Genomic DNA, 15,211 nt, shown 5'->3' with positions numbered 1-15,211 from the left:
ACTTTAATTATTTAGTTAAAGGTCTTTATAAAAGGCTATTATAAATCTTTTTTAGATTATTAATTAATTAATTAATTAATTATAGTTATTAATTAATTATAGTTATTAATTAATTATAGTTATTAATTAATTATAGTTATTAATTAATTATAGTTATTAATTAATTATAGTTATTAATTAATTATAGTTATTAATTAATTATAGTTATTAATTAATTATAGTTATTAATTAATTATAGTTATTAATTAATTATAGTTATTAATTAATTATAGTTATTAATTAATTATAGTTATTAATTAATTATAATTAAATCTCTTTTTATAAGGATAATAAAAGTATAATCCTTTAAGATTTATATCTCTTTAAGTAATTAAAAATTATAAGGATAATTAAAAGGTTAATAATAAAGAGAAAAGCTATTATAAGAAGAAGATTTTAACCTTTTTAGCTAATTAAGATATAATTTATTTATTGCGAATAAAGCTATTATTAAAAGTATTAATAATTATATAAATAAACCTTACTAATTTAAGCCTATTAAGACCTTAGGCTTTAGGTATAAAGCCTTTATTATTAAATTTACTAAGATTTTAATTAAGATACTTTAATCCCCTTTTTAAGTAAAATAAAATTAAATAATAATAATTATTAAATTTTTATTAATAATATTAATAAAAGTATTTTTAATTTTTAATTAATTAAAAATTATAAAAGTAATTAAAAGATTAATATTAAAAAAAGAATTATTATATAAAGGGATTAAAAGCTTTTTAATTAATTAAGAGGTAATTTATTTAATATAAATAAGGCTATTTTTAATATATTATTAAAGCTATTAATAATAAAATATAAAACCTTATTAATTTAAATATATTAAGCCCTTTAGCTTTAAGTATAAGGCCTTTATAATTATAATTATTAAGACTTTAATAATAATATTTAATCCCTACTTTAAGTAATATAAATTTAATATATAATAATTATTTTTTAAGTTATTTTAAAATATAATTTCTTTTTAAGTTAATTATTTTTTTTTTTTTAATTTTTTTTAAAAATATTTAATAAAAAAAGCTTTTATTTAATAAAATTTAATTAATTATTTATCTTATAATTAAATAAAAAAAGGCTAAATAAAAAAAAGCTTATAATTAAAAATTATAAGTTTTTTTTTAATTTAATTAATTATATATTTATTATAATACTTTAAATAATTTTATATAAAATTACTTTTTAAAGCTTATTATAAATATTTTTATATTTTTATAAAGTTTATAAATCTTTTTAATAAAATTATTTTAATTATATAAATAGACTTATTAAGAAGTATTAATTATATTAATTTAATTATTTAATTAAAGGCTTTTATAAAAACTAATTATTATAATTCTTTTTTATTTTATTAATTAATTAGCTAATTATTAATTAATTATATTTATTATTTATATTTAAATTTCTTTTTATAAAAATAAAAAAAATAATTATATTTTTTAAGTAATTAAAAATTATAAAAATAATTAAAAAAATTAATAATAAAAGGGAAAATTATTATAAAAAGAAAATATTAACCTTTTTAATTAATTAAAATATAATTTATTTATTATAAATAAAGCTATTATTTAAAATATTAAGATATTTTAATTTTTTTTTTTAAATAAAATAAAATAAAATAATAATAATAATTATATTTTTTTATTATTTTATTTATTTATTTATTTTAATTTTTTTAACTTTAATATTAATTAGCTTTTTTTATTATTTTATTACTTTATTACTTTTCCTTTTTAGCTATTATTAATTAAGTTATATTATTTAAAATTTCTATTATTATAAATTATTTTTAAAGACTATTATAAGCTTTTATAAGGTATTATTATAAGATATTATAAGGTATTATTATAAGATATTATAAGCTATTATTATAAGCTCTTATAAGTTATTATAAGCTAGATATATACCTTAGGTATTTTAATTAATATTACTTATCTTTAATAATATTATTATTAATAACTTCCCTAGTACTTTTATTAATATAGCCTTAAAGTAACTTTAGTAAATATATTTTATTTAATCTAGGAGCCATGCTTAATAATAATTCCCTATTTTATCTATTACATATGAAGCTCATCGGACCTTGTGGTTAATGAGCGTCGAAGGCCTCCAAAGCTCGACAAAGGACTCGGGTACTCGCTCAGGGGCGACACAATATCGGCGACGCTCGACCGGGGCGACACAACCTGGAAAGACGGAGTTGATGGCACGAAGGATTCCAGTTGTTGTCGCTGCTGCTGCTGCTGCTGCTGCTGATGTTGTCGCTGTTGGTGTTGCTGCAGTTGCTGTAGATGTTGCTTCTGCTTCTGCAATTGGTCTTTCTGTAGCTGCCGTTGATATTGCTCTTGAACATCCTTTTGCCGCATCTCTTCTTCCCGAGATACGGCCCATCCAACGGAGCCTTGCTGGAAATCCGGGTGAAAACTGGACTTGGGAACTGCTGTGGGCACCAGCACGGTTCCATGCAGGTTGACAAGCCGAGGTCCCTGGTACCACCACTGATCTTCGAAGCCGTTGTCCACTGTCATCAGAGCAGTGGCAAGAGACTGGATATCCTTGGCCTTGCCTCGATGCCGGTCATCCGATTCAGGGCGGCGCGCGGGTTCTCCGGGGAATTCGGGTCCCCATGTTGCTCGGATGCTGGCCTCGCGGGAACGGCTCTCGCCTCTTTCGCCATCGTCGCCCTCATCCTCGTTTTCGTTGTATCCCATGGGAAAACTCCACGTAGACCAGGGCATGTTATCCTCTCCTAGGCGGTACTGGTTCGGGGTTGCCGGCAAGGCCTTCCAGAGTTGAGGCACACCCTGGCTGTTGGAGCTGGAACCGACGTCCCAGGGGCTGTCGTTGAAGGGAGGCGGAGCTGACCTGCCCCGTTCGTGCGAGCTTCGGCTCATCGACCTCGAACTCCCTCGAACCTCTTCCTCCTCAACCGGTGGTTGGACTGATGCCACTGGCGCGTAATATTCCTGACTATAATGTTGTGGCTGCTGGACGGGTTGGTATGGCTGGTACTGGACAGTCTGTGCCGGGGCTGGTGTTACTGGGTCTCTGTTGTAGGTGTTGGGTGGTATCTCGTTGGTGTAGTAAGTTAATTGATATGGTGGGTGTGCCTGGGGCTCTTGGATTTGGGGCACTGGTTGTTGGTAGGCAACCTGGTACTGTGTTGGTGCGGCGAGGTAGTTGGTATTAACGGGAGGCAACTGTCGAGGGAATTGGTTTGCTCGATCCCGCATGCTCTTTGAGATGTATGTGATGTGGCGATCCTTCGACAGATGCTTGGGCCATGACACGCCGAGCTCGAAGTGGACATAGACAGCTGGTCGGTCCCCCATGATGACGGATGGCGGGAAGATGGTCAGATGAAGGTGGGAAGAAGGTCTTCAGCAAGACCTGGGCCAGATTGGTTGGCGATGAGCGATAATTTCGGGAGTGAACTGGCTGTGTCGACAGGAATGACCAGTGAGGGGGCGAGGCGTTGTGGGTTTCGATGAGCCAAGAGATAAAGAGACGACAAAGGAATACGTTGAAGTCTCAACAAATAGGTAGGACGCGGGGTATTTGAGACGATCAGATAGAAGAGGGAGAAAAGGATAAGAGAACGACAGAGTCGTTGGCAGGGTGGTGAGATGAAGATATGCAGTTGGCCGTTGCTCCAGAAGTGAGGCTTAGAGTTGCTCTCCGCCTCAAGTAGTCAGTGGCCGCGCTCGCGTGCCCAAATAAGCCGAGGCAGGTCAATAAGGTTATTACACCAAGAGAATGGACAAGTGTGAGAAGACGGGGCGAAGCCCTGCTCAAGTACAGCATGGCCAAGTGTTTTGTTTTGGAATGGATGGCGAGGAACATCTAGCCTCCAGCCCGACATGGAGACCAGAGTCGGTCGGAGGAAACGGCCCAATCCCTGCTTTGCCACCTGACCTCGCAAAAGCTGAGAGATGGTCTGTCTGTCGGCGCGCCCACGGCCGGACACAGCATGATACAGCACCAGCACCAGCACCGACACCAGCTCTGCACATGCCTGGCGGGGGGTACTTTTGGGAGTCCCCTGTTTCGGCGGAGCCTGTTAGAGGAGACCTGAAGGAGCTAGGGATCCCACGAGCAGGGGAGGGCGAGGATCTGCCCTTGGCGTTTTGTGGTGGCACAGTGTCGTGCTGAAAATGACATCCCTTGAAAGGATTGATCAATCAACAACGAGTGAATATTCCAATAGCTCCCCGCTTTGACTCAGTCGAGCGCAGGACAGCAAGCCCACCTGAGTGCTTGGGGAGTTTACACGAGAGAAGCTGTCGAGGCTTGTGGCGAAGACAGAGAGGCTTGCCTTTCTCAGCTGAGGTTGCACAGCTGCATTTGGCTGCGTGATGAGCGAGTACCCGGCGGTAATTGGCAGATCCCCCTCTCACTCGCCCCAGGGTGCAAGGGCCCCCCGCCACGGATGCGCTAGAGATGATCGAGGCTCGTAGTGTGGCCGCAGGCTGTGGCGAAGGCATTCCCGTACAGGGAGCGGCCTCTTTAGTTGTGTTATTTTTGGCCAAGGTGAGATTAACGAGTGAGTGAGTGCGAGGTGGCGGAGGCAGAGGCAGTCTGTTCTTCAACAGAATCCATAAGGAGGAAGAAGGAAGAATAAGCCTGGGCCAGAAGGCGCGTGGTGCTCACAAGAGCATGATCGTCGGCGGCATTCATTCTAGAATTGTTTCCCCGGGCCCTCGTCCGGGTTGACCGCCGCATACTACGTAGTATGTAGCCACCCTTGATGAAACGCTGTTTGTGATTATGAGACGAATAGTCGCGCGGTAGCAGACGCATAACAAACAGATTTAAGCACTGGCTTGCAGATTCACCCAGCTTTGCTTAACCGACTTGGGAGCGAAGGCTCCGATTCCCTGCCATGGCCCATCATGCTGCCCCCTTTGGAGGATCAGGGATGTGTCTCGTGTATAACTGTAACCTGGCCATTGCCATTCCTTCTCACAAGATCTCGTCTCTGATTTGTCCGATTACCCGGAGCTTTCATGGCGGTTTTGTTTGGTGCATCCTGCAATCTGCATTGGCATTAGACTCATTTGCTCAAACATAAACACATGATGAACCCGCCCGTATATCGAGCTTATCTCAATCTTTTTCCAGTTCTCGCCGTTTCCTCTAAAGTCCATGGCTGAGTTCAGCAAAGGAGGCACAAGCTTGTCTCACTATAAATGTGTCTCACGTCAGGTACCTAGACAGACAAGCACGCCTCTGTGCGCAGGATCCTCCCATTTCGGGGACCCAAAAGCACGACCACCTATTATTAGTGCACAGTTTGGCCTGTCATCGGCAATGGCGTTGGGGCAATGAATCCACCCTGGCCTGGCAGTATGGATCTCGCACGTGGATTTCTCGGAAATTGGGCAGGGAACAGCCGACTTCAGGTACTTCTTCAACCTCGCTTGCCAGAACAGCAAGGGGTTACAGAATACAAGTCATTAACTGCGAGGGAAACTTTCAACCTCCTTGTAAAGACCATGATTCTTTCTATATACGACAATGAAAAGGGTATTCGCGAGCTTACAGTGAACAGAAACTCCCCATAACAAGCATCCTTCGCTCACCTATCCAACCCACCCAGTCTGACAGCACTTGCATCCCACAGTCGTGACTGCTTCTCCTAGACCGTCTCAACATCTGACTTGGTTCTAACACTATCCCTCGTCGTCGTATCATCGTTCGTCTCCCAGAACCTCTCCGTCTCCCTACCCTTGCCTGTCGTCAGCCCAATGATGTCGAAGGGGTCAATCAGGGTCTGCCAGAATGGCCTGGGGTCCTTGAACCCGGGTCCTTCCACCTCGGTAACTCCATCTGGGGCAAGGTAGATCTTGTTGCTCTTAGGGAGATATCGTCGTGGGTGCCGCACATTGAACATGACAGTGTTGATCAGCATCACGGCTGCCTCGAACACGTAGAAGAACCACTCGTACCGAACAACGGGGTTTATGGTCGAGGGGTCAAAGCCAGGGCCGTACCGGAGTTCTGCCACGCTAAAGTACTCGATAATTCGGTAGATGGTCCGCGCCAGGATCAACGTTGTGCTTATGTAGAGCGTGATGAGTGAACTTTGGAGCCGGTCGTTTCTCACGCCATTCGAGATACATCGGTGGTGGAAAACTGTCGCTAGAACGACGAAAAGCACCAAGACGATGACTTGCAAAAGTAATGAGGCCTTGATGAGCGCGTGGCCCGTTGCGATGGCCTTGTCAGACAACGACTGGTTTGCCGAATAAGAAGCACCCCATCCATTAAGACTTTCAATAATTGCGGAAACGAAGCCAAAGGTTGTCAAGACTCGTCCAGGGTGAATCGGTGAATGGTAAGGAACGTAGTACAAGATGCGGCCAAGGATGTGGTAGTTCTGCAGCTCCAAGAGCGGTCTGTTTCACATGTCAGTCTTGGCGAACAGCATGAGCGCCGTGTGTAACGTACGGGGCAGCGTATGTGATGCAAATGCTGGCGATGAAGATGTTGAGGTTGTCGTAGTGGAACGCTCCATACTCGCGGAGAGCAAAGCCGGCTGTGAAGAGGAGGCAACAAAAGGCGAATAAGGGTGTCAATATCCAGCACTTATAGTGCCTATCTGATAGTCAGAACCACAAACTTCCATGCTTCAATCACTCAACACGATGGCAGGGTTACTTACGAAGACTGCCATGCATGGACACATCCTGAAGCGCAGAAGGTGATGCAGAAGAAGATGGCCGCACCCTTGTTGGGGGCGTAGAACCAGTAGCTTCCATCCACTAAGACACAATGTTAGTCACCCAATAATAGACAGACCAAAGAGGGTAAACTTGCCGTATTTCCCGTCAGACATGATGCCAATCTAGTGTCGCACTGAACTCGAGTCTTCAAGTTACAGAGAACTCCGCCAGGATTCTTGTAGTATTACTCAACACGATAATGATGAGGCCAAGACTGATCGTTCTGCCATGCCAAGTGAAGGGGACTCGACATAATTATATAGCTAGCCATGATCAAAGAATTAACCCTCAAATCAGCCTCAATATCAAGTGCCATCTCGCAGTATCATCCCCAATCCAGCCCTTCTTCAGCCCTGTGACACTGGTGGCCAATCGCGTTGGATGCGAGGAATACGATATCCAAGGGGGTGGGTCCAGGCAGACCAGGGACAAGTACCACGCCAAACCCAGAAATGTACTTTTACGCATCTTTTAGCTGTAGGAGTACTTGTATTCCTCAGATTCTATACTTGGTTCGCGACTCTCGTTTTCCCCGTATCCCTCGCATCGCCCGAACAATGAGCCTCTGAAATTGTCGATCCGACGGTGGACGCCAAACAGACCACTCAGAAGCTGTTGCTTTTTGATCACGGTCAATACGATGCATGTTCGGGTCCAGTCGGCAAGCCTTAGCCGTTATTTCTTGGGCTTGGCCGTTGAAAAGAGCTTGGTCTGCGATTCACAGCCTGGCATCACCAGCACAGAAAGAATACGGATATGCCTCAGCCGTCTCTCACAGTAGCCTCAGTTACTCATGTGCATTAAATTGCTAATATTCTGTTATCATGCCTAGATTCCATGAAAATGAGAGAAAGAGAGCGTCAAGCTGGAACTCCATCCACATATCTCAAGCGCAACATTTAACGCCGGCTGGTTCCGTTCCGTATCCCCCATCAAACATCCATCTCTAAAATTACAGGTCCTGTGGACGGCTGGGGCATCCAGTCCGTCCATATGCATATTACAGTTGTCATTAACATCCTCCTCTGGTTTACCACCCATGGTCCATATCGCCCAAGTCAACTTGCTGCTCAATCCACCCCCCAGCTTCGGCTGTCATCTGAGGATTCAGGTTGCTCGGCCGTCGCTGTCTCCTCCTTATCATGGGTGTGCATGGCGTGGCTGCTATGGCGTCGATGTCCATGATGTCCATGGTGCCTATGGTGCCCATGGTGATCGTGGTGGGAGCCAATGTGAGGCTCATCGTCGCTCCAGTCGCTAAAGTCCCCTTCCGAATAGTCCCACTGGACGGGTATCTGCTCTCCGTCGTCACCGTACCCAAACACCAAGCCACTCCACTGGCCGGCAACAATTTTCGCCGCAACCTTGAGCATGAGAGTGATAAGGTGGCTTGGGGGCCCAATTATCATCTCGCAAGTCTTACTGATAATGGCCATGGGCAGGTTCTTCACAGTTTCCAATCTGCTTTTGTACGTCCTTCGTTCCGTGGTCGACACCGTGGGTGGCGTAAAGAGATTCGCAGCTGAAGGCAGTGGAGATAGCGGGCGTCGCCTTACTGAGATGCTGCTGGTAGTGGCCCGGTGCCTCGCGGCCGGGCGTTGAAAGTGAGATGGAGGTGTTGATTCGCCATTAGCATGTCCAGGTAGGGCATCAATACTAGAGTCTCCGTCTGAGGCCGTTGGCGCGGGATTAGATGCAGCCGAAACATTGTCCTCCTCGTCTGAGTCCGACTCCCATGCACATGGCATTCCGGAGCTGCTTGCGCTTTCTAAGGCTTTATCTGCCTCGAGAAGTGGGCTCAGCAATGTGGTGGTCTTTTGCTCCTCTCTCCCCTCATGGATTTCCTCGACAGGGGAATCCGGCTGAGATGTTAGGGGAGATAGAGGCGGAGGAGCAGTGGACGAATGCCAGGACTCAACACTATGAAACGACTCCTCGCTATCTCGGCGTCGATGTTGGGGTTCAACCTTGTCGTCGTTTTCGACAGTAGGTTGCTTATTGGCCTTATCCGAGGTGTCGGGATTGCTTGACGGGGCTTCTGGATGCCCAGGCTCTTTACTTGAGGGTGTAATATTCTCAGATGGGGAAGACTTGTTCGTTCCCAACATTAAATGTGGTGGCAAGGTGACTAATCGCGACATTGTGAAGCCAGCAGTCCGTCGAAGTCGAGCCTTCATACGGCCACCTCGATATCCTGACCCTTCATGAAGCTCGTATACTGATGGTTCGTCCGAAACAGAGGTTGCAGAGAACTGTGGAGATCCGCCGTCGGATGAGTTTGTGTAAGCCTCGCTGGAGAATGAGGGGCATCTGTCAACTTTCTTTGTGCCAACTTCGGGTCTTGGAATGGCATCGATCATTTCGACATGCCTAGCCACGCTGATCGATGGTGACTCCGACAGTGTTCCTGACGAACTAGGTTGAAAGGGATCCGAAGAGTCAAGTTCTGCCGGCCGTTCCAATACAGCGTCAAGTGGTTTAGGGCTGGCTCGTTCAGCCCGAGAGGATATCAGGGCAGGAGACGGAGATCGTTTGCGAAGTCGCGACTCTGATGCGTCCCCGGATATGGAAGTGTGAAAATCGTCGCTGGATTGTACACTGTCGGTATGAGCCCTGGATCTCGACTTGGGGACTTGTAGTTGAGGATAAGCGGGTGCACAGGATGCCGAGCTCGTGGGTCTTGATAAAGGACTTGTTGAAAAGTCGGGATAGTGCCTGTTGCTTAGAGGTGTAGGTGTGGTCGCTCTCCCAACAAAGGAAGACCGCCGAGAGCCCACTGAAGACAATGTATCAAAAGCTGGAGTACCAGGCAGCGATCGTTGCACAGGCGTCCAAGGTCTCCTCGTGACCGGTGTCTGGGGGCGTTCTGGCAGATCGACCGTAAACGAACGTTTGAAGGGACATTCAGTCTTCTCGAACTGAAGGATCTTATCAAATACTCCCCTCAGTGCCTCAGCTCGGGTCTGATCCTCGGGGTCTTGCACGGGGAGCTCTATCCTCCAATAATTTGGTCGTCGAATCTGTAAGACAAATTTGCTATTCACTTCGTCGATGCACCAGCACTGACTCTTGGGCAAAATGGGTTGTAGTGCAGAACCGCAGTTCAGGAAGGCGACGGATCCGGGGGCTCGGTAGATACGGAATGGACCTAAAAAGCGAATTAGTACTGAAGCGAAGCCTTCAAGGAGCTATGGACTTACCAACAGCGATGGTTCTCTCCAGCTGCGAGGACCACGATAGGCTGCCTGGTTCGTCATCGGGACCCCCAGGGCTCCTCGAAAGAGCTCTTCCAGAGGCTGTAAAGGAAATGATTTTGGCATTGGGATGGTTATAGAGTGTTTCGACCAAGCTGTCTGAATCAGGAGAGCCAATACTCATGGCCGCTCGTAAAGGAATCGGTGCGGTCGCAACTCGTCGAGGGGCCCGGTAGGGGCGAGGGTGCGTCGAATCATCCATGGTGAAGGTGATGTGTAGTCGTGTTTGCAATGGCGCACAGGAATCCTTGGCCTGGTTGCAGCTCAGGCATCTCGACGGGCCGGGTCGAAGCCGCCCCTCATAATTGCGTGACGTCGAGGAAGGAGATCTAGATGATGGTCGTGTCGGGAGATTGTCGCGTCGTGAGGAAGTTGTCGTGTACTGTCTCCCCTGACCAGCCAACGAGGGAGGTTTTGCTAGACAACTGAAAAGGCAAGGAGGAGGGGGCAACGCCGGATACAGAAAGATTCCTCAACGAAGCGCGATGGGGCACTATGTTCATCGAACGACTTCGATTTCGCAAGGTGGCTAATATGAAACCCACCCTTCTTGTCCTTCTCAACGCAGGAACCGCGGGCGGGTGGACTGGGGGATCCTGGAGAAGCTAAAAAAGCAACTTAGTCATCTCCCTTGACATTCCAAGGCCCGCAGATCCCGCGTACCCGTGGCCCAATCTGGCCAGGGGGTTTACTCCTGGAATTGCTTGACACCTTTGTGCACAGGCTCTGTTTGGCTGCCCAAGGCGAGGAGTTTGATTAGCCGCTAGGTTCACGGACTTTCTAACAAATCGTACGTTGTAACTGATGATAGATGAACTTATTGAAATGGTTCCATGTCGTTATTGTCAATGTATTGGACGGGATGCTAAACGCGGGAGTGACAAGAGCTTGCATAACCCGCTGCGAACACCACTTAGGCGCAGTATGCTGTCCAACCAGCGACGAGTGGGACACACCAACCAGATACGATCTTCATAAAATGGACGCGACTGGGAGTGAGAAGAGCCAGTCAAGAACTGTACTGTAGCTATGTCTAGGATCAGAGAGGCATCCCTTACCTATCAAGCACTCAGAGCCGCATCCGAAACCCATGTCTCTGGCGAATTTTAAACGCCCGTGATCTTTCCTGAGCATTTCTCAGGAGCTCACGCAGCCACTGGTTATCAGCTTTCACATGCAACTCAGTGGATAGCTGAAGCTCCGGGGCCAACCAATCTGCAGCAAGCAAGCTGCCTCTGAACACTTACGTCACTTTGTGGCCTCACACATCCACGTCACAACATTCCAAGCTGTTTCGACATCTCACACGCAACTTGCCCCAGCTGTCCCTGAATATCTTTCCTCAATCTATGACTTGGTTTGGAGGTTGAGACACTCTCCGCCCTTGACAACTTCGTTGAGATCCCCTGTTCTTCTACCATCAGGCAAGACCCCGCCTTCTGACACTTTGACATCGTGCCACTTTGAGCTACCGTAAGCTCTACCGAAGCAGGGTCGTGTGTCAGGTTGGATAGCTTCGTTCCGAGACCAGCCCTATTCTCTCAACCAAAATGTCGTCTTCCAATAAGATACAGGTGGATAAAGATAAGCTGAAAGAGAAGTTTGAGGAGAAGTTCGACTTGTCCCACTTTGACTTCAATGCCATAATTCGGGGAGCTCAATTGACCCTGGTGGGAGGCAAGTATACAACGCCGGAGACTCGGCCCCCATGGTTGGTCAAGCTAACTCCATGTCACAGCCCATCGAGCACTTCAGAACCCAGCACTCTTCACCACCGATCACTATCGTCAAGCTGCCATAGCTGTCGTCGCAGGGCTCGCAATTCGGCTCGTCATTGCTATTCCGGTATGCTCACACCTTACCGAACCTAGAAGCTTCCCAGTACTAACATGGTCAGATAATTGGTATCAAAGTATTGATATGGTTCATCTCGTTCTTCATATCCCTCGATGCCGTAACGTGGGATGACAAGCTTGTTGGCGGCCTCGACTTTGTTGCTGAATATGTCCTTCAAGTCCCCTTCTTTCTCATGGCCCTCATGCGCTATGTAGTGCCGACTCTCGATAACCTGTAAGTTTTCCATCATTTGAGATTGTCCGAGTACTTACCAACCTGCCACAGTTTCATGCAGTCGCTTCAGTGGGTGGATATGACCTATGTCCGCAAGCACAAGAACGATAACCCTTCTGAGCTTCGAGACATGTACTATCCCAATCTCAAGGGTTACAGGGCATCTGATGGAAGTACACATTCAGAGAGCACAGCGCAGGCTGTTTCGATGTTTCTCTACAGATTCCTCCGCAAGGGCGGTATCTCCCTGGCCGTCTTCGCCCTTTCATACGCCCCTATCATTGGCCGCTTTGTCCTGCCCGCTGCCAGTTTCTACACCTTCAACAACGCAGTCGGTTTAGGCCCAGCATCTGTCATCTTCGGCACAGGCATCTTCCTGCCTCGAAAGTACCTCGTCATTTTCCTCCAGAGCTACTTCTCGTCGAGAAGTTTGATGCGAGAGCTGCTCGAGCCCTACTTTGCCAGAGTTCACTTCAGCAAGGAGCAGAAGCGAAACTGGTTCCGCAGCCGTGAAGGTGTTCTTTTCGGCTTTGGGTTCGGCTTCTACGTCCTGGTCAAGATCCCCCTGGTTGGTGTGCTTGTCTATGGTATCGCCGAGGCCTCAACAGCCTACTTGATCACCAAGATTACCGATCCTCCACCTCCCGCCCCTCAAATGAAGGAGTACGCCGAATGTCAACAGAACTGGACAAACAAGCATGAGTTCCTCAATTTGTCACTTGCCAACATCGATTCAGTTCCCAGGCGGGAACTCCCCGAGAAGACCAACTGAGTCGCTTTCCGGTTGGCGGGCATAGACAAGTCCAGCCAATGCAACCAACCTGGCATGGGCACCATGAACCAATTCAAATGTTGAGGTGCTGGAGTCACGTTTCATCGACCCAGGTCTTCAGCACAGAATCGTCGGAACTCAGTAAAAGGTCAAGGAACCACATGGGCATTGAGACTGAGAGGTTCTTGGAAGCTGTGGATTGACTCCCTTCTGGGTTGTGCCACAACATGGGCAGCTGATCAAACACTGCCAGGGCTAAGCAACCACCCAGCCACCATGTATGTACAACATGTACAATAGAATGAGGAACAATAAATTCCTTGGCGCGTAGTCAAGGTCGCACCAAGGGAACAGACATTCAATTTGGCCATTCGGCATGTGACTGGGCATTTCCTGAATCCTCACGCTTGAGTCTAAGCCATAAATGTGTGTCAAATGACTCAGTTGATCTTGTTGCCCATATATATACTCCGTTCAACTATATCCACCCATTTCACCAGTCTGGAATAATAGAGAAGCGCTCGTGGGCTGTGTCTGTGGTGTGCTCCCTCATCGCCCTATCCCCCTGTCCTATAAAATGACACCCGAATGTGTCGCACTTGCGAAGCACATTGTCACCCTCGTCCTGGATCTCACTCAAGTCAACGTGACCTGTCAATTCCGCATGCTTCCGACCCTCGAGCTGACCACTGCCTATCCAATCGCACCCTGGGACGTCGCATTTGAGGATCAAGCCCTCTGTGTCAGTGTAGTAATGGGCTGCGTTGAGCTTCTTCACCAGCTTATGGGTTTGCTCTAGTACCTCATCATCGTCTGTGGGCCAGACTGTCCGATCCATCTCTGGAGGAAGAGATGGGGCATCGTGGGGGTATTCTGAGTAGCTGAAAGCGACCCTGTCATAGTGTATACCCGAATATACCAGGATACAACGATCCCTCTTCTCCTCACCAAAGTTGATGAGATTTTGGGCCTTTGGAACAGTTAGAGCTATCCGAACAGCAAACAACCAGATAATACGAACCTGGACATCAAAAGTACAAATTTGAATGTCAAAAATGGAAGACAAGATGCTCAGCTCAATGCCTCCGCCCCAGCGGTCAGGGTCCTGGATGCTGCGGCAATATTGGCTTGGTGAACTGCCCAGCACAGCCTCCGAGTAGTCTTCCGGGTGCTCCACGATGTAATCCGCCATCATCCTCCTCAGTTGCTGTGCAGGGATCTGCTTTGGCAAGGCGCCACCAAAGGCTGTGAACAAACAGCTGTTGTCGCTAGGCATGACTCGAAGCACTGCTTCCCATCAGAGATTATGTCAGAGCGATGGCAGTGTCGCGATACTAACACAATGTGCCTTCACGTTCCGGCCATGGTACGTTAACATCCTCTGGGCTCTCGTTCTTTTTGGCTGCCCGCGATGTCGTGGCGGGGTGTTGGGCAGCCGCTGTGTGAGCTGGCACCTCAGGAGCAGGTGGCGCCTCTTCAGGGACGATAGTGAGAGTTTCTCCATGAAGGCCAAGAGATCGAGCATTCTGATCGCCCTGACTGAGCTCGAGAGTTTTCATTGCCATAGGCGGGCCATATTTAATGCTGAAGCTGGCGATGCCGGATTTGGCCCGCAGTTCGTCAAAGACGGCCTGAACTGTTGCATCATCAGACATCTCCAGGATGCCGGTACCGGCAGGGCCCTTGTACCGAGCTCGCATGATTCCACGAGTCTTCGGGAGGCAGTCGACAGAGAAAAGATCAAAGTTCAGAGGCTCCAAGAGTTCGTTATCGGGCAGTACAGAAGAAAGGCAGGTAGGTATGGAGTTGAAAAGGCGGACAACGATGAGGGAGGGGCGGCAGAGAGAGCCAGCGAAGAGCGTTGAAGGCAAGGAATTTGGGGGAATCTCTGAGAAGCTGAGCCTCGCGAGGGCAAGTGAATAATATTCAAAAAAGAAAAAACAATCTCTAAAAGTCCTACACTAATTGCATCAGTAGTCAACAACTGTCGGATTCTTCAAAGAAGCCGTTTTCGAACCTAGCTACAAAGAAAAGTGAATCAATCAATCCTTGGCAACAAGTTGGTCCAGTTGTGTTAGCTAACAGAGCGCATTCCCGGCACTGTGCGAATAGCGCCATATTGGGACCCCTTCGTACGATATATACGTACCATCTAGCCATATTTGTACTAGCCCTGAAGCGCGCAAGGGCGAACGCGCTCTTGCACCTCCAAGGTCCAGACTGCATGTCGAAAGTCCAAGTACGTACCTTCCCGATCAAGCATCATCAGCTTTCGCGAAATTTGGTCTTGTTGCTTCTCGATCATACTCTCCCGGCAATTGCGCCTTTTACCATATCCCACG

At 46.5% G+C, this 15,211-nt stretch overlaps 4 protein-coding genes across 4 annotated transcripts; all 4 read right to left on the bottom strand.

Annotated features, from left to right (window-relative positions):
* Positions 1 to 2,108: 2,108 nt before the first annotated feature.
* NECHADRAFT_92385 (uncharacterized protein) lies at positions 2,109 to 3,380 on the bottom strand (the record flags this gene model as incomplete). The annotated part of the gene is made up of 2 exons (XM_003040685.1): positions 2,109 to 2,333; positions 2,400 to 3,380. 2 exons carry the CDS (start codon positions 3,378 to 3,380, stop codon positions 2,109 to 2,111), a joined length of 1,206 nt encoding a protein of 401 aa, XP_003040731.1.
* A 2,306-nt stretch (positions 3,381 to 5,686) lies between these two features.
* Positions 5,687 to 6,886, bottom strand: NECHADRAFT_78598 (uncharacterized protein; the record flags this gene model as incomplete). The annotated part of the gene is made up of 4 exons (XM_003040684.1): positions 5,687 to 6,446; positions 6,499 to 6,645; positions 6,713 to 6,812; positions 6,850 to 6,886. 4 exons carry the CDS (start codon positions 6,884 to 6,886, stop codon positions 5,687 to 5,689), a joined length of 1,044 nt encoding a protein of 347 aa, XP_003040730.1.
* A 957-nt stretch (positions 6,887 to 7,843) lies between these two features.
* NECHADRAFT_37505 (uncharacterized protein) lies at positions 7,844 to 10,229 on the bottom strand (the record flags this gene model as incomplete). The annotated part of the gene is made up of 4 exons (XM_003040683.1): positions 7,844 to 9,083; positions 9,186 to 9,257; positions 9,321 to 9,921; positions 9,974 to 10,229. 4 exons carry the CDS (start codon positions 10,227 to 10,229, stop codon positions 7,844 to 7,846), a joined length of 2,169 nt encoding a protein of 722 aa, XP_003040729.1.
* Positions 10,230 to 12,790: 2,561 nt separating this feature from the next.
* Positions 12,791 to 14,569, bottom strand: NECHADRAFT_99870 (uncharacterized protein; the record flags this gene model as incomplete). Its single annotated transcript, XM_003040682.1, has 3 exons — positions 12,791 to 13,839; positions 13,891 to 14,114; positions 14,209 to 14,569. 3 exons carry the CDS (start codon positions 14,567 to 14,569, stop codon positions 13,363 to 13,365), a joined length of 1,062 nt encoding a protein of 353 aa, XP_003040728.1. The 3' UTR covers positions 12,791 to 13,362.
* Positions 14,570 to 15,211: the final 642 nt, after the last annotated feature.

The sequence above is a fragment of the Fusarium vanettenii genome (assembly GCF_000151355.1).
Source record: "Fusarium vanettenii 77-13-4 chromosome 4 genomic scaffold NECHAsca_59_chr4_1_0, whole genome shotgun sequence".
Lineage (NCBI taxonomy): Eukaryota > Fungi > Ascomycota > Sordariomycetes > Hypocreales > Nectriaceae > Fusarium > Fusarium vanettenii.
The sequence above is the reverse complement of the archived record's forward strand: the minus strand, read 5'-3'. Positions and strand labels throughout refer to the sequence as shown.